Raw genomic sequence first — 19,741 nt, 5'->3', positions numbered from 1 at the left:
TTACTATACAACTTTAGCTACTTCAGGGGATGGCAGTAAGACATGACTTCATCGCATACAACCCATTTCAGGAAAATTCTTTGTATTTTTTGTCCCAGCACAATCTCAAACCAATCAGAGCAATCAGGAGAATAACAGCACAACCAATACCAGGAAGTGCTGGCAATGGACTAAACCTGAAGAAAGGGTGGAACCCAATTCTATCACCACAACACTATATTGATAGGTATCCGTTAGTCTTGTGAGACCATGGATTTGCGCCTTGGAAGGCTTCCAGGGCGCAGGCCTGGGCAAGGTTGTATGGAAGACCAGCAGTTGCCCATGCTGCAAGTCTCCCCTCTCCACGCCACCAATGTTGTCCAAGGGAAGGGCACTAGGGCCGATACAGCTTGGCACCAGTGTCATCGCAGAGCAGTGTGTGGTTAAGTGCCTTGCTCAAGGACACAACACGCTGCCTCAGCTGAGGCTCCAACTAGCAACCTTCAGATCACTAGACCGACACCTTAACCACTTGGCCACGCGCCAACACTCCAATATGATGAACAACCTGATGAAAAACAAAAGTGAGGCTGCAGAAATAACAGCTGAAAGTCCTCTGAGGCACAGCTGTGAAAAGAGTTGCCAGAGTCAGAGGCATTGCTCTCTCAAACATCAGAGGCTTGCTGGGTAGCTTTCCATCCCAACATTCCTAGGTAGGAGTGCCAGGTATTCCTGAGAAAGGACTCCGAGGTTCTCCCTTAGAAGATGATGCATATACTGAATGAGCAGCCAGAGGAAGTGGTCCAGGTACATACAGTAACATCTGTCTTTTAAAAGGAATTTGGACAGGGCATATTCTCATGGAACAATGCAGCATGCATACAGGACCTCCGGTTCAACCTGTCCACCTAGCTAGTCCCAATTTCCTGCATTTAGCTCATACCCCTCTAAGCCTCGCCCCTCCACACAGCCAACCAAGTGCTTCTTAAATTATACTATTATACCTGCCTCAATCATTTCCTCTGGCAGCTCATTCTATATACTCACCACCCACTGGGTGAGAAATGTCTCCCAGATTCCTTTCAAACCTTTTCCCTTTCACCCTAAACCTACGCCACCCCCCCCCCCAGTTTTGGACTCCCCAACCCTGGGGAAAAGTCTATTACCGTCCAGCTTATCTATAACTCTCATAATTTTAAACTCCTCTATGAGGTCACCCCTCATTCTCCATGTCAGGAAAAGTAGAGGAAGCTTGACCCAAATGGAGAGCGGCAGGGACGATTTAGTAGTGCGCAATCACTTTAATAATAAACTGCAAAATAGCAAGTCATGAAGACAAAACAAGAGAGAACGAGTACTTGACATGACAAGGTAACTGAAGGCTAGGCGCAACTGGTTGAGGCTGGCTGGTTCGATGAGTGAACAACAATTGTGGATGAGACCTGGGTTTAAATAGGCTGCAGGTGATGAGTTAGAAACAAGTGGCAGGTGACTCCTGTTAGCTGGGTGGAGACTGGAAAGAGCCTGCCAGCTGGTGTTACAAAGACATGGCCTTGTCAACCTTTCTCCACAACTCTGGCCTTCTAGTTCTGACAACATCCTGATAAATCTTTTTTGCACTCTTTCAGGTTATCCACATTTTTCCTATAACAGAGTGACCAAAACTGCACACGATACTCCAAGTGTGGCCTCACCAACAACTTACACAACTGCAGCACACTGCTCTAGCTCCTATAATCAATGCCCTGACTAATGAAGGCCAAAGTGCTAAAGAGCCTTTGTACCACTCTTCATAGTTATGCTGCTGCTTTCAACAAGCTTGGCACTCCTACTCCGAGATCCCTCTGTTCCATTGCAACCCCCAATCCCAATCATTCATATTGCAAGTCGTACGCTCATTGACTTCCTCACATTCATCTGTTTGATATCCATTTGCCACTCTTTGACCCACTTCTCAGTAATCAAGATAAAGATCCCCTGCAATCTACGGTAAACTTCTTCACTAAGTCTACCTCATCTGCAAACTTACTGGCCAAGTCTCTACATTCTCATCCAAATCACTTATAACAACTCATGAGGATCCCAACACCTTACCCTGCAGCATATCACTAGTCACTGACTTCAATTCCGAGAAAGAACCTTCAACTACCACCCTCTGCTGCCTACCTCTGAGCTAATTTTGAATCCACATAACTAGCTCTATGGGTCCTAACCTTCCAGACCAACCTGACACAAGGGACCATCTTGAAAGATTTGCTAAAGTCTGTATAAACAACATCACTTCCCGATGTACATGGATCTGAATGGTTTAGAAGGCCTAGAAGGATATGGGCCAACCAGAAGAAAATGGGACTACCTTGGATGGGTATGTGGTTGGCAAGGACAGGTGGAATTAAAGGGTTTGTTTCCATGCTATGGGAATCAATACCCCATCCATTACGGACAACACAGTTGACAGATTAAAGTGTTAGCCAGGTGTTAATAAGGATGGAGCAGTGAACAGTCTGGTTCATTTTATTCTCATCAACAAAGCAGCTGCAATTGGCTACAAACAGATAATGCTCAATGCAAGATGTGTTGGATTCTTACCAGGAACACTGTACCAGTGTCTTGATACAAAGCTCGAGCTACAGAGATTCTCTGTCTCTGACCTCCGCTCAGGTTAATCCCCTAGAGTAACAAGGTGAGATGATTAGCAGATTTGAAATTTAAAAAATCCTTCATACACTAACCAGTCCATATCAACCACAGTGCCCACCCAGCCAGTCACAATTTGAAAAAACACACACAAAATGCTGGTGGAACGCAGCAGGCCAGACAGCATCCATAGGAAGAAGCACAGTCAATGTTTCGGGCCAAGACCCTTCGTCAGGACTAACTGAAAGAAGAGATCTCTTACTATCTCTTCTTTCAGTTAGTCCTGACGAAGGGTCTCGGCCCAAAACGTCGACTGTGCTTCTTCCTATGGGTGCTGTCTGGCCTGCTGCGTTCCACCAGCATTTTGTGTGTGTTGCTTGAATTTCCAGCATCTGCAGATTTCCTCCTGTTTACAATTTTAAAAGTATCTTCTCATATCACCTCAACAATGCAGCTTGGATGATATGGCAGAAACTTAAGTGGTGTGACAAACAGGTCAGCCCTCCACCACTTGACTTATGATGCCCACAGTGTTCCACCCACGTGTGAAATCAGAATTGCAGTGAGTGAGAAAAGCATTCACAGTCTGAATCAAATTTACAAGGTGAACGGCACGGTCAAGATCATACATGTCCATGTATTTACCCTCTCTCCAATTTCAGTTTGGTCTCCAAATGGCAATAGATCAATGTCAGGCTGAAGTGAACAGGCATCAATGACGGCTTTGTACCTGAGAGGGCGAGAAATGAAAGGTGTGCCTGCATTAAGACATCAAGACAATTCAGTAGCAATAGTGTCTGCCACTGTTCAAGGGACATACAGGTTCAAAGGGGGCTGGAAAACTTGGCTCTTCCAAACTTCATGCTGGGCTGGCAAAATACGATCATCACAGCAGGAAATAGAAAAAGGAAACAGTTAATGAAACAGGAAGGTACCATAACATTAGCAAAGCTAGAAGATGATGTACAGTACTCTGCAAAAGTCTTCAGCACATGTATAAAAATTCTGTAAAGAGAAAATGCTTTCAAAATAATGAAATAAATATCAAAATACCAAAAATTCACTATAAAGAGCAGTAAACAGTAAAAACTAAATCAAATCAATATTTGGTGTGACCACCCTTTGTCGTCAAAACTGCATTAATACTCTTAAGTGCACTATCGTCCAGTTCTATATGAAAATCTGCTGGTAGGGTGTTCTAAGCATCTTGGAGAACTTGCCACCATTCTTCTGCAGACTTTGGCCATCTCGCTTGCTTCTGTTTCTCCAGCTAATCCCAGACAGCCTTGATGATGTTGAGATCAGGGTTCTGTGGAGGCCAGACCATCTGAAACCAAAATAACCTAGGGTGCCTAAGACTTTTGCATAGTACTGTAGTTTGTAATAACAACATCGGAATTGGTTTATTACTGCCATATGTCTCAAGGTACAGTGAAAAAATTTCCTTGCATATAGTTTATAAAGACCAAGTCATTATTCAATGAGGTAAAAGTAGATAAAACAATAATAGAATGCTAAATAAATTGCAGCGTAGATAACAATAAGGTACAAGATCATAATTAGGCAGATTGTGAGGTCAAGATTTAAGAGTCCATCTTACCTCAATTAATGTTTATAAGTCCCTTAACAGTGACAGATTACCCAAAACCATCACTACTGCAACATGTAACCAACAAGATGTAGAAGGCAAACTCAATGGACCATGGTCTTTATCAGTCTAGGAATTCCTAGGTTCCTTGTGAAAATAATTCTATGATCAATGATAATGATCTCAGGAAAGCAGCCAACAGAATCAAGTACCATTCCTGGTCATTCTCACTTCTCCCTCCTCCATTCAGACAAAAGATACGAAGGTTTCAGAACATGTACCACCAGGATCACGGACAGCTTCTACCCTGCTGATATCAGACTCTTGAATCGATCTCTCATACGATAAACATAAACACTTGATCTCGGTTTACATCACCTTATTTGTATACCAGCACTGCCTTTTCTCTATAACTCTATTGCTATATCCTACATTGTTTTTTTTCTTTTACTTCCTCAATGTACTAATGTTTGGAATGATCTGTTTGGATGATATGCAAGGAAAAAAACTTCACTGTATCTCAGTACTTATGACAATAATAAACCAATTTCCAAAACAGTTGGTCCATTCATTCTGGTGAAAAATATTTGCATCTTTACCTAATACCTTGTCAAGGCCCAGACACCATTAATTTACATCAACCAATCTCTCTTGCGGTTTACATTCATCATGAGATAACTTTACATTTTCTCTCTGTTCTCTTTATTTTTCTTGAAATTAATTTGATGCTAATGAATCCTATTCACTTGTCCATCATTCCTCCTGTTTGTGGGTTAAGGAGAATGATGTCTGGGCAGACCTGACTGAAATACAATGAGACATGAACAGCAAGTTATAAAGTACAATTCTTGTTGGTTGTTTTAAGATTCAAGATAGTTTACTGTCATTCTTCAGGAAAATGAAATTATTGTTACTCTGGATCTGATGCAGCATAAAAAACACAATAAATATAAATACATATGATTAGCTTATACACAGTATATAGACAGATTGTATGTATATAAAATGATGCTAGGTACAGGAATGTCTGTACGTTAGATAACTCTGACAGGAAATAATGAAGTCGTGGTGTTGGGGGGAGCGGTTAATGGGTTGACATGTTGGAGTTTTAAGAGACCCACTGTAAGAGTTTCAGTTCCACTTCTATTAACGGGAACAATTACCTTTGTTTTATAAAAGGACTCCCAAACGTAATGTTTTCTTCCACCGTTGTATTTAATAGCCAAGGCTTCTGAGCAGAATAAGCAACAGAATTTCGTGTTCTGCTTGAGATAAAGTTAAAGGCAGTTAAAGTGATGAATTTCGCCTTTATTGAAAACAGAAACATAATCACAGAAAACATTAAGCATTTAGGAGCTCAGAGCCTTGATTCAGAGCAATCATGAGCAAGACACACTCTTTTCTGACACAAAATACTTAGTTCACATTTTACAGCATACTCAAATGCTAAAGGACAGACACAGCAATAAAAAAAAGCCAAGCACAGCACCTCTATAAAGTGTTTCCTTTCTTGAGTTCTATTTTTTGCTGTTAAAGTTGCCCTTTTGTTGTCCACCCAAGTCAGATTTGGCTTAATTTTCCTTTCTCTAAATTATTCTGTTTGTTCATCATTCAGTTCTTTATGTGTGGCAAACCCGGAAGGAAAAAAAATGTATCCTGTTCGCAAAGCTCACTAGTTTTTCGGTCAATGAAAGTTGCAATGTAGGTTAACAAAACCAGAAATAATGAAGTAAAAGCTTGGCTAACTTCTACAGGAATAAATTGAAAACTGGAGATGATAAATTGGTCAGAAACTTGTCAACAATATTGTATACGTTTCCGAACTCCAGTTATAATGCTATGGAGTCCAGTGCAACAGAGATTTATGCAAAGAGGTCGAAACATACAACAAAGATTGATGAACTGTGTCTCTTTAGTCTGACACAGGGGTTCCCAAACTTTTTTTAAGCCATGGACCAATACCATTAAGCAAGAGGTCCACAGACTGCAGGTTGGGAACCCCTGGATAGGACAAAGCTAACCTATTGAAACATTTACGAAGGTGTTAGTCACTAGTCTAATGAGTGATGTATTTACATTGTGCCTTGCACAACTTCTGGTTTAAATTATATAGGAAGGATAACTGTTGGCTGGTAATGGGCATCTAATACTTGGAGAAAGGCGGAATTGATCAGATTTAAATTGGCTTTATTTGTCACATATACTTCAAAATATACAGTGAAATGTGTAATTTGCATTAATTCAAATCAGCAAGGACTGTGCTGGGCAGCCCACACTTCAAGATCCTCACTCAGAAGTATCTACAAGAGGTGTGTCTGCCACTCGATGAGCTACAGATCATTCATCCCCTTGATTATTAAATGTTGCTGCGTGCCCTTCAGGGCTAGCCTGGCTGTCACCTACTGATGTTTAAACATTTGCACTGGGAATTTTGATGGACATTTTAATGGGGAACCCAATCCCTGACAAAGTGGAGTCCTGACTCTTGGGAGATAACAGGCCTGTTATTCTCTCAAAGCACACCATCCGTTGTATAAACACAAGAGAATCTGCAGATGCTGGAAATCCAAAGTAACACACACAAAATGCTGGAGGAGCTCAGCAGGTCAGGCAGCATCTATGAAGAGGAATAATGGTCTCCACTCGAAACTTCGACCATCCATTGTATTGTAGGCTCAAAGCTCACATTGGTTCGAAATATGAAATTCCCTCGAGCATACCATTAGTTCTGTGGATTAGCCTCTCATCATCTATGCCCTTTGTGCTTGACTTTAAGGATTGGTACTGCCAAGCCAAAAACGGGAAGAGCCCAACATCATCGCTATTATTTCAGATAGGACCAAGTGTGACTACAAATGACCAGCATCACATGCAGTGAAAATGGACGGAGCCCTCCCATTGGAGCCATTGGCAGGAGCTTTGACAGAATTATGGAAATACCAGCTAAGCAGGAGAAAGCAATGCTGAGGAGACTAGATAAAGAAGAACCAATACATGGAATAGGATTGTTTAGTTCCAAGTGTAAAAAGCATTACCACTGGTGTGATGGTTATCAGGATGAAGTATCACTAGAAAAATAATACAGCACACAATTAGTTATGGGTAAAGAATAAGAAAGAGTACCTCCTAGTCGCCTCCAACACAGGCTCAATCTCATGTGCACTGCAATTTACGGTAAAACCAAGTTAGCGACAAAAATATGGTTGAGGCAATAGGTTACTCAACTTAGAATTTATTTCACAGCCCAGAGCTTCTTTTTTTTAAATATTGGAGAGAGATCTTATTTTCTTCCCATTACCCAAATGCTGTTCGGTAGTTAATCAGGGAACAAAAGAGAGGGACAGGAAAAGAAACAAAATTCTTCTGTAGTGAGCGGTAATTCTTTGTGAATAGTTAATCCGGAGTTTATCAGCGAGAGGATGCTATGTCCTTGTATGGAGGAATCTAACAAACTATGAGCTTGATTATTCAGAATAGTGTTAGGAAACTCATGAAAAGATGTGTGCAAACTTGAAACTTCCTTGTCTGTTGGAGCTGGTGCCCAATTGAAATTGGATCGATATACTTTTGCAGGATGGAATTTGAACCACAATAGGTAAATGAAGCCTCACAAGTGAGGAGCTGCAGTTTTAACCTTAGAAGGGAAGTCTGTAATCACCTCCCTTATACAAATGGGTGCAAAATCCTAAAGGGGTGTAGATTGAGGTCAAGAAGACCAATACATTTTGATTTGGGTCAGAATTTTAAATATTTATGGAGATAAGGCTATGGTATGAAGGGATCACAAAGGGGCAGAGTTATAGAACACATACTCAACAGGTGAGAAAAGAAAACATCCAAAGGGAAAAATGAATTCCTAATATGGCAGAGTACATTCCTCTACCTCAAAGCAGAAAAATTTCAATCCCAAAAACAAAGATTCCATTCATAGATGCAGACCAAAATGTACATATGAAGTACTTCAAAATACCTCCATGATGTTTCCTGGTTCATCTCATTTTCAGGTTCCCTAAAGTTTGTGCCAAAAAAAAAAGAATCACCATTGTCAGGATTAGTGAGCATTACAAACTGCAGGTTCCATTGTATCAGACACCACTTAACACGAGAATAATGTTCATTTACCAATATAGCTTCTGTAGAGTTTGTCTGTAAGATGGTGCCTTCAAGAAGAGAATCAGCACAACCATACCGGAACTAGGTCAATATCAACGTAATTTTTTTTCCAAGTACATTTACAGGATATCACCGTATACCACCCTGAGATTCATTTTCTTGCAACCATTTACAGGAAAGTAAAGAAATTCAATAGAATTTATGAAAAAAATCTATGCATAAACTAAGATTGATGAACACAATGTGCAAAGGAAAGCACATCATGCAAATAAAAAACAAAAACTGAGAATATTAGAATAATATAGAATCCAAAAGGCTAAATTATAGTGTTAACTGCCTTCATGGATGTGACAACATAACCATCCATATCTATCACTCTCTCTTTATGTCACTGTTAATTGTGTATGATAATTCATTAAGCCTCCGCTTCAAAAAAAGACTTCACTTCTCAGAATAAATATGACTTTAATTTATATGGTGTTTGTGACTAAATAAAAAATCACAAGGAATTATAAAGAACGTGGTTCGGATGGAAATGAACATTAAGCCAAAGATTAAGTCTGGTGATGATCAAATGTTTGGTAGGGAAGATAAGTTACAAAATACAACTCCTCTGACATGTTATTTTGTATCCCTCATCAGTTTTGGCATCTGTTTAATAATACTGTGGGACAACTTACAGGCCAGATCAGGTGGGTGAGCTGGATGCTTTCCCTGAACTAGCATAGCTGTGGCATTGCTGGCTGTTTTCAATGGTTGTTATCTCAGGCACTAGACCATAAATTAAAAATATTGTCTAGATCACTTTCAGAACTTGGGATTGGACTCATGATGCATGAGTTTCAAAGTCACCAGCTGTACCCCATCAATGCTGATGTAAAGGAAGGTTGAATCAGATGAACAAGTTTATCCTCAATGGTTTCAAGAAACATGCACAGAGATAGCATATGTGAACAGTACTCCGTTTCCAAAATATGGTCCTGTACATGCCATTAAATTGTATTTAAGAATTGGATGTGGCTAAATGTGTGCGTTTTACTGAGAACAAATAACAAAGGATTTCTCACTAAAAATTTGGCACATGGGGTTTTGTCTCTCTTTATTTCACTGCAATAAATTTTAACAATATATTTTCCTACAACATTACAATTTTACTTACTTGCTCCAATATACGCTGCCAGAAACTTTCTGCATCTCTCCAAGTGTTGCCAGGAGAAGGGAAGATTTCCCACATCCTACCTGCCCTACTATCATTGTCAGCTGGCCTGGAAATAAACACCACATACAGATCAATATTTTGTCAGTTTGACATCAAGTAATCTCTTGACTGAATTTCCTAGTAATTTTTTCACTAATTCGGTTTAGACAATGTGAGAACATGATCAAAAATAAAAATAATGACTTCCAGTCAACATGGCAATGCTCCCATGGCAATGTCGACATCTTCTGGAAAGACCACAAATCTATATATTTCACTTCTTTTATGTCCTTTACGTCTGGTTTTCATCTTGAATGTGTTTCTGAAACTGTTGGAGTCTGTGATTTGTAGCGTGGTGATCGTTTGGGTGATCCAGTGCTTTGCTGACTCCGAGAGGCAGGGAGTGCAAGCCTCATGCTGGGGAGGTTGCGGGAGGTTGCGGGAGGTGCGAGCTCATGCTTGACTACATTTTGCCAATTAAAGTTTCCATTGTTCACTGATTAAAGCAACGAGGGGGATTGAAATATTGAGGTGGATGCAGAAGGTGACTACCAGCTGCCTGCTTTCTGATTGCTGGTGGGATTGCTCTGCTGCTGGAAAGGGGAGCCTGGGTGGCCTTCTGCTGTGCCCAAGGTTTTCTGCATTTTGGATATAGATTATGGACTTTTTTTCAGTCTTATAGTTTTTTTTATTCTGTGTTTTCACCCACTCTTTCTCTTGTTTTGTGTGGGGGAGGGGGATTTGGGGGTCAATGTTCTTGTGCTATTTTGTGAGGGCGAGGGGGTTCTGTGGGGTTCGATGTTCTTGTTGCATTTCTTTTGTAAGTTTTTCTGTGCCGGGAGAGGTAGATTTGGAGGTCGATGTTCTCTTTGCATTTTCTGCAAAGACGGGCGGGCTTGAGAGGAGTGTCAATGTTCCTGTTGAGTTTTTGATTTTTTTTTGAACGGGGAGAGGGGTATTTAGGGTCCAATGTTCTTGTTGTGTTTCGTGTGGGTGGGGGGGGGCACGTTTTGAGGGTGGATGATCATATGACCATTCTTTTTTTCTTGGTTTTGTGGCTATCTGGAGAAGAAAATTTTCACAGCTCTATACTTTGCTATTAACCATATAACCATATAACAATCAGAGCACAGAAACAGGCCATCTTGGCCCTTCTAGTCCATGCCGAACTCTTACTCTCACCTAGTCCCACCGACCTGCAGTCAGCCCATAACCCTCCATTCCTTTCCTGTCCAATTTAACTTTAAACGACAACATCGAACCTGCCTCAACCACTTCTGCTGGAAGCTCGTTCCACACAGCTACCACTCTCTGAGTAAAGAAGTTCCCCCTCATGTTACCCCTAAACTTTTGCCCTTTAACTCTCAACTCACGTCCTCTTGTTTGAATCTCCCCCACTCTCAATGGAAAAAGCTTATCCACATCAACTCTATCTATCCCCCTCATAATTTTAAATACCTCTATCAAGTCCGCCCTCAACCTTCTACGTTTCAAAGGATAAAGACCCAACTTGTTCAACCTTTCTCTGTAACTTAGGTGATGAAACCCAGGTAACATTCTAGTAAATCTTCTCTGTACTCTCTCTATTTTGTTGACATCTTTCCTATAATTCGGTGACCAGAACTGTACACAATATTCCAAATTTGGCCTTACCAATGCCTTGTACAATTTCAACATTACATCCCAACTCCTATACTCAATGTTCTGATTTATAAAGGCCAGCATACCAAAAGCTTTCTTCACCACCCTATCCACATGAGATTCCACCTTCAGGGAACTATGCACCATTATTCCCCCTGTTCTACTGCATTCTTCAATGCCCTACCATGTATGTCCTATTTTGATTAGTCCTACCAAAATGTAACACCTCACGTTTATCAGCATTAAACTTCATCTGCCATCTTTCAGCCCACTCTTCTAACCGGCCTAAATCTCTCTGCGAGCTTTGAAAACCTAATTCATTATCCACAACTCCACCTATCTTAGTATCATCTGCATACTTACTCATCCAATTTACCACCCCATCATCCAGATCATTAATGTACATAACAAATAACATTGGACCCAGTACAGATCCCTGAGACATACCACTAGTCACTGACCTCCAATCTAACAAACAGTTATCCACCACTACTCTCTGGCATCTCCCATCCAGCCACTGCTGAATCCATTTTACTACTTCAATATTAATACCTAACGATTGAACCTTCCTAACCAACCTTCCGGGTGGGACCTTGTCAAAGGCCTTACTGAAGTCCATATAGACAACATCCACCGCTTTACCCTTGTCAACTTTCCTAGTAACCTCTTCAAAAACTTCAATAAGGTTTGTCAAACATGACCTTCCATGCAGAAATCCATGTTGACTGTTCCTAATCAGACCCTGTCTATCCAGATAATTATATATACCATCCCTAAGAATACTTTCCATCAATTTACTCACCACTGATGTCAAACTCACAGGCCGATAATTGCTAGGTTTACTCTTGGAACCCTTTTTAAACAATGGAACAACATGAGCAATATGCCAATCCTCCGGCACCATGCCTGTTTCAAATGACATTTGAAATAAATGAACCTTTGAAGCAAAATGAATTCCTTATATACTGTTGCTGAGACTGGAACCTCACAATCTAAGGAGAGAAGATGGCTGCTTCATCCAGCCTAGTTGATCCACGATTCAAAGTGCCAATGGATGTCCATGTGCCAAATTCTACTTAAATTCCTTCATATCAGGTCATCAAATATGTATTAGCCTCAGGTTCAATATTAACAAGTGATTTTATTACCATTTGTGGACCTGAGTGCCAATGATTTTTCATTCTCCGTTCATACAGCTTGTTCCTAACTTTACTTCTGAAAGTCTCGTCAAGATTAGTTTGTTGTGCACCGAACCCGATTAAGGAGATTAAGGCATCAAAAAAGGTGGAAAGTGAACCAGTGCTCCAAGTCAGGCAGGATCCCCCACCCAAGCCCATCCTGCCTGCCTGCATCTGATCTGTCTCTCTCTTTTCTCGTTATTATTAACGGGTGTGAGGTGCAGGGTTCTTCCCTGGCTGCACTCGCTTCAGCCCTGAGCTGGCTCCATGGCTGCCCACTCACTTTCAGGGACTCTGCAGTTCATGTTCTGTATATTATTTATTTACCTTTTTAATTGTTTGCACGATTTGCTGTTTTTTCCCGCAAATTTGACATTTGACTGTTTTGGTTGTGTGGGGTTTTTCTTGGATTCTACTGTGTTTCTTTGTTTTGTGGCTGCCTGCAAGAAGATGTATCTCCAGGCTGTATATGGTATACATACTTCGACAATAAATGTACTTTGAACTTTGAAGTTAGAGAAATCGATATTTATGCCGTCAGGTTGGAGGCTACCAAGGTGGCATGCCATCCATTTGGAGTGGCCAGCAAAAATTTGGCTCATTCTGCCCCCTTGGTGAGGTAGGAATGGATTAATTGGGCATGATGATCCCAGGTTTTGCACATCATCTAAATCAGCCCCTAGTAGATTTTAAACACTAAGATTCAATCAACAAAATTGGCCCATTTACATCCTTGTTTATTCTAATACAGGTTCTCCCCTTCCTACAAACAGATGATTTATATACAGCTTGAGCAGCTGAGAGGCTGGTGGGAGGGATTTGCCAGCTGCCGTGTGTCTGCGAGCACGTTCTACCACATGTGAACTTGATTCTGAAAGACTCGAGAGAAATTTGAATGGCTGAGTTAAATATCCTGGTTTAACTACACACTGCCTTTGGTTTATCTATGATTTTATTTAAATATATTGCTGGGTTACTACATCTCCGACTTGCAAGCTATTTGGGTTTTTAACAGTTCCCTGTTGTAACCTAGGGAAGACCTATAAATTCAGTTCATTCCGTTGTTAGTAATTTGAAAATTTTACCAAAGGTTCAATAAATGGAAATTACATGTGTTACCTGTTGGAATTCTTATACTGATATCTGAAAGAGTTACTCCACCACTGCTCCAAGAAAAGGATCCACGGGTGACCTGTAATTTTAAAGTTAAATTAGAGTGAGATATTATTTCACATTGGAAGAAGCAACTAAATTACAAAGTTGTTTTTGCATTTTTAAATCTAACAGATTTAATTTGAGAATTATAGAATCATAGTATGTTGCAACACAAAAGCCATCATCTTTGGTGGAAATTCTCAACTAATCCCCCTCCCTAATACTTTTTCCATTGGTCAATTATCCAACTCTTTTTAGAATATTGTGACTGTCCCTGTTTGTACACCATTTCAAAAAGCAATCCATTGGTTCTGCAAATATAACCTAGTCTGTAAAAGAAAATGGTTATTTTGACAATCCACTACTGCCTTTTTCCCTCCATCAAAGACACCTCCAGTAATTCTCCATTCAGCCTGTGTTGTGGACCGCTTCTCTAGCCTAGACATGCAACTGAGATCCCTCGTTGATGGTGCAATTAGTAACTATTGAAAAATCAGGATTTCTTTGTTTTATATGCAATTTAAATTTACCAAAACAAATAGCACTGAACATACGTTACATCCAAGGATTTTACATTGTTTGAATTAAAAATTTATCATTGTGATTAAAGGCCGGATATGAATGCTCTCACAGTCTGGCCTCTGTCAACTGTGGGAAAGACATGCCCTGCCTCCCTTATAATTCCCGAGGCACAGTGGGAACTGCCCATGCATTTTCATTCCTGTCTGCACAGATAAACAGGGATTAGTCGTGTGAGAACCACTGATTTAAGATAGGAAACCATTATGTTAATCACCTTGACCACCACATCTTCAGTATCCTTGGACAGAAAGTATCTCCTCTGTGGCTGCTCATATCCTTCCAGATTCCCTTTCAGGGCGTGTCTTCTGTGAAAAGCCTTGGCGTGCTGTAACAAAAGAAAACTGTTACAATCAAACCCACTCAATGCCGACTGTGTTCAACTTTTACTTGCATCTCATCATGGAATCTCCAACTTCATCTCAATTATCGTCTCCTTCCCAGTCACAACACACACATAGTATCAATCCAAATCCTTGTCATATCTATGCAACCCTATTTTCTTTGGGAGGAGATTGTGAGCACAAGGGGGATTTGGGTAAAGTGGGAAATATAAATATTAACGCTCTGGTTACCTTGTTCCAACTTAATGAAACTGAGATGGGGAGTTGAGCATCAGCTGCCAGAAGGCAGAATAGAATTTTAAATACAACAGGCTTATCTATCATGTTTAAGCATCTTGGTTAACATTCCTTAATTATCCCTTGGAAAGGATCAGCCTGGCCTCCTGAGTTATTTTTTCCCAGGTTTCTGGCTTACTTAAGATTTCCAGCATCTGCATTTTATTTTGATTTTCAGCCTTTGGATCTCCTCCACTGAAATCTATCCCTCCTCAGAACAGCCTTTCTGATCTTTCCTCATCTATCCATCCTTTCAGTGTAGATTGGCTAATCCATTCTCTAATCCACTCTGACAATGATAGATTCTCGCTCTGTACTGTCCCTGCTTTCTGAAGAGAGAACATGGTGGGAGAGCTATCTGCTTCTGCTGGGTAGATGCTTCATCCAATGGGCATAAGACTGATTGTAAATAAAAGTTTGCTTGGACTTTCAAAGATCCAAAATGGATGACTTTGCATCTCCCCACTTTGGAATTCATCTACCTCAGATTTTCTGACTTCCTCCATTTAGCACAGTCCGTTTTCGCTGTCTTCCATTCCAGCCACACTATTTACTGCACCACCTAACTTAGAATCAGCAAACTTGTATGGGTCTTTTATAAACAACATGGAAAGCTGTGGCCCAAGAACCAATTCCTGATGGGGGGGGGAGGGGGCAGTCACCATTAGTAATCACTGTTATGTTTTGTAATTCCAGAAATCAATCAAAAGAAAAACACGAGAACTGGGAGGTGCATGTCTAACTACTTTTAGTTTCGTGAGACACGCACTTATGATGTGGTGGTTTAATGACATATGCCTTTCAAGTACTTTTACATATAACGCATAATGAATTATGTAAACAAACAATGTTTAATGAAAAATATGCAATATTACTCAAATATTAAATGCATTACCCTTCTTAGCTATAAATTCCAACTCAATATAGAACGTATCTCAATTATATACACATAATGATAGAAAATACACCTACTATATAGACATCCATAGCATAATAAATTTTAAATTGTCCCATTTAGGCCAAAAGGTTTAATTGCTTTGGAGGATTTCTTACTCTTCTGGGATAAGGGGGGAGGAGAAGATGGCGATGCTACGCAGTGCGCGCGGCCGCTCTGAATTGATATCATATTTGTTAACTAGGGGCCGTGCACAATCCTGATTTGATGGAGACGGACGTGAGAAGCACGGAGGAACATCTGGAGAAACTTCTGAAATGCCCGCTTCGCTGCCGCTGCTACTGTGCGATTGAGAATCTCTGGAGGAGAAGGCCCCAAATCTTCGGCTTTGCCTATTGCCTGTTGCCGGGGCCAGGGTCGAAGCGCTCAGCAGAGATGGTGTTCGGTGCTTGGTGTCGGAGGGCTGGTCGGAGGCTCGAAGTTTTCGGACGGACTCAGAGTCGGACTGTGCTCGGGTGCTTCCAGGATGCTGCATCGGCAAGTTTGCGGTGCTGGAAGCTCATGGCAGGGAGAGTTTCTCCCTTCAACTATCTGCGTGAGATGATGGGACTTTCGAGAGACTTTGAGACTTTTTTTTTTACTGTGCCCATGGTCTGATCTTCATCAAATTACAGTATTGCTTTGCACTGTTGTAACTATATGTTATAATTATGTGGTTGTTGTCAGTTTTTTTTAGTCTTGGTTTGTCTTGTGTTTCTGTGATATCATTCTGGAGGAACAAATTGTATCATTTCTTAATGCATGCATTACTAAATGACAATAAAAGAGGACTACGTGTCCTCATAATCTAATCTAATCGAATGTCTTCAAACAACAGGAATTCTGCAGATGCTGGAAATTCAAGCAACATACATAAAAGTTGCTGGTGAACACAGCAGGCCAGGCAGCATCTCTAGGAAGAGGTGCAGTCGACGTTTCAGGCCGAGACCCTTCGAAAGGTCTCGGCCTGAAACATCGACTGCACCTCTTCCTAGAGATGCTGCCTAATCTAATGTCTTGCCTGACAAGGTGGGGAGGGAAGTCACCCTGCTTGGCAGGTGAGACTTGTGGCTGTGAAACTATCTCAGATTCTGAGGCCCCATCCATGCTGGTTGCAGGATTTGACTCTGAGGCTGTGGGAACTGGTTCTGACAGATCTGGGCACCTTTCTTCTCTAACAACTGATTCTGATTCCTCAGCTGATCATTGTGTCATCTTCAGATGATATCAGACGCAATCTCCACTGTGTAGGAGAGTGATCCAGTTCTGTCCTGAATCAGCCCAAGTACCCACTTTTGAACCTGGGTAGTCCCTCACTACGACTGCTTGTCCAGAAGTGACACATTGAACCTCCTTGTTTGGGGAGCCCTCAATTTGTCTCAGCTGTTTGTCCCGCGTACTCCTTCTGAATTGGGTTTGAGGAGATGCAAGCGCAAAGGTTAATCCGGGAACAGCATAGCTGGTGTGGTGTTGGTTGTGCAGTGTTCTGCATTGCGAGGTGCAAAGAGGAAATTGGCGAGCTTCTGATTCAGTGTTAGTGTGATGGTTCTGTTGACATTGCTCACTGTGCACTCTTTAGACTCCGGATAAATCTTTCTGCCAAACCATTTGTAGCTGGGGGTGTGGTGCAGATGCAGCATGTCTTATCCCATTCATTTTCACAGGAATGACTGAAACTGTTCTGCTGCAAACTGTGGCCCATTGTCACTGACTAAGTGTCCTAGAACACCAGTCCTTAGAAGATGCTTCTCAAAACAACAACAGTGTGTGAGGCTGTAGTGGAGGCTACCGGAAACCCTTCTGGACACTTTGTAGCTGCGCCCACTACTACCAAGAAAGCTTTGCTTATGAATGATCTGGCAAAATCCATATGAATCCTCAGTCAGGGCAATGCAGGGGAATCCCAGATGGAGAGGCACTGCTTTTGGCATCTTCTGGATGTGTTAGTATCCCAGACAGTGCATGGCAAGCTGCTTGATCTACTGATCTATCCCAGGCCACCAGACAAATCTTCCAGCCAATGCTTTCACTATGACTAGCATGTATTTTCCTAAACGCTTTAGCCCTCAGCTCGGATGGTACAACATCTCTCAATCACCTTCAGGGGCAAGTTCATCCCGGCGCTGGTAAAACTGGGGGAACTGGAATTTCTCCTGCACATTCCTTCCACTTTTTGGTGGCCATGTAGACCTCAGACAGTATAGGGTCGTTTCTGGTCTCCCTTTGGATCTTCTCTACCGTAATAGGGTGACTTTCAATTTGCATCATGGAGAATACATCAAGAGGAGTGTATCTTTAGTAAATTTCACAAGTATTCCCTTTTTCAAGGGTAAACAGGACAATCCATCAGCATTTGCATGATTAGTTGTCCTCTTGAATTTGATCTTATAATTGTGTCCTCTAAGAAACAGAGCCCAATTCTGCATTTGTGCTGCTGCTGTTAGTGGAACACCCTTCTGTGGATTGAAAATGGACACCAGTGGTTGATGATCAGTAATGAGGGTAAACTCTCTCCCATAGAAGTACTGGTTGAAATGCTTTACACCCCAAACCAGATGCAAGGCCTCTCTGTCAATCTGTGCATAATTTTTCTCTGCAGCGGAAAGGGGACATGATGCAAATGCTATGGGCATTCTCTTCCGTCACTCATAACATAGCATGACTGCACCTACGCCACAAGACAACGTGTCACAGGCAAGCTTCACAGGATGATATGGATAGTAATGTATGAGTATAGTGCATAACATCACATTTTCTTTTGGAAAGCCAACTCACACTGCTTTATCCATTACCATTTCTTCCCAATCTGTAGTCCTGAGTTCAAGGGGTGGAGCACAGTAGCCAGGATTGTCAGGAATCTGTTATACTAATTGACCTATCCTAAGAAGGACTGCAACTGTGACATGGCCTTTGACCTTGGGACATCCACCACTGCTTGAATTTTCTCAGTACATGTGTGTCATTCTCGTGCATCAATGGTGTAACCACAGTAAGTGATGTTTGGTTTAAAGAATTCACACTTGTCACATCATGCTCTGAGCCCATAACCTTTTAATCTTTTTAGCTCCTTCTTGAGATTTTAGAGATGTTCCTTGATATCCTCAGTGTTAACAATGTCATCTGGGTAACACAGTGCCTGGGCAACCTTGCAGCTTTCTGCCAGAATGCAGGTACAGATGCTACTCCAAAAATAAGCCTATTATAGTGAAAAAACCCTTTGTGAGTACTTATGGTGAGAAACACTTTGGATTTGCGTCTCCATCTGTAGGTAAGCCTTAGCTATGTCCTCTTTGCTGATGTGTTTTCTTCCAGAAAGGTTTACAAAGATATCCTCTATCCTGGGCAGAGGGCATTAATCTACTTTAGGTACTGGGCTGATGGTCACCTTAAAATCACCACAGATCCTTACAGGTTCATCCTTATTGGCTACTGGGATGACTTGGATTGCCCATGGGCTCCCCTCAACCTTGGAAAGAATTCCTTTATCCTCATCCTCCAAGTGATCTACCTCACAGCTACTTTAACATGGATGGTATAAGGAAGCAGACAGGCTTTGTAAACCCGGGGTGTGGCATTTTCATTTAACTCTATTTTATCCTTGATATGTTTGAGCTTTCCAGTGCCATCCTTAAATGCTGCTGTGTCATCATCCAGTACCCTTCTGAAATCATTTCAGTTGACTCTATTGCAGGGTATGAGATATGCAAATGCTGGATGTATCTTTGAAATGCTGCTCAAACTCATATTATGGAATGACTGAAACAGCTGATACAGTGTCCATTTCCATTTTAATTAATTTGCCATTCACTTCTGGTAAATAAGCCATATTGCTTGTCTAGTTAGTTTTCACATTTTAAATCTCAAGGCTACTCAGTCCCGTATCACTCTCATCACTATAAAATTTTTCATCAACAGCATGTAGATTAGTACCCTTTTTGAAACTGCAACTTGACTTTTTATATTTTTCTCCTCCCTGTGCAGTCCATTTATTTTTGTCTGTCTGACATGCTCTTTGTATGTGTTCTACTTTGTGCATTTTATGCAAGCTTCGCCTTTAAACCTGCATTGGTCTGCTGTATGTGAGCCTCTGCCACAATGGTAACACAATTGGTTTGGACA

At 41.2% G+C, this 19,741-nt stretch overlaps 1 protein-coding gene across 7 annotated transcripts in view; it reads right to left on the bottom strand.

The window, feature by feature from the left end:
* Positions 1-19,741, bottom strand: part of LOC134359321 (ATP-binding cassette sub-family C member 9-like) — a 199,682-nt gene that overhangs the window by 81,196 nt on the left and 98,745 nt on the right. For 5 of the 7 annotated variants that reach the window (XM_063072379.1, XM_063072377.1, XM_063072373.1 and 2 more), the window contains exons 15-22: positions 14,286-14,396; positions 13,454-13,526; positions 9,477-9,582; positions 8,175-8,213; positions 7,328-7,366; positions 5,368-5,466; positions 3,262-3,346; positions 2,569-2,649 (exon numbers count right to left, since the gene is read on the bottom strand). In XM_063072379.1, the coding sequence (XP_062928449.1) occupies positions 2,569-2,649; positions 3,262-3,346; positions 5,368-5,466; positions 7,328-7,366; positions 8,175-8,213; positions 9,477-9,582; positions 13,454-13,526; positions 14,286-14,396 (633 nt within the window). Of the gene's footprint in view, positions 1-2,568; positions 2,650-3,261; positions 3,347-5,367; positions 5,470-7,327; positions 7,367-8,174; positions 8,214-9,476; positions 9,583-13,453; positions 13,527-14,285; positions 14,397-19,741 lie in introns of all 7 variants that reach the window. The other 2 variants (XM_063072375.1, XM_063072376.1) reach the window with 2 other exon arrangements.

The sequence above is a fragment of the Mobula hypostoma genome, chromosome 20 (genome assembly GCF_963921235.1).
Source record: "Mobula hypostoma chromosome 20, sMobHyp1.1, whole genome shotgun sequence".
Classification (NCBI taxonomy): Eukaryota; Metazoa; Chordata; class Chondrichthyes; order Myliobatiformes; family Myliobatidae; genus Mobula; species Mobula hypostoma.
This window is presented reverse-complemented; position numbering and strand designations above follow the sequence as displayed.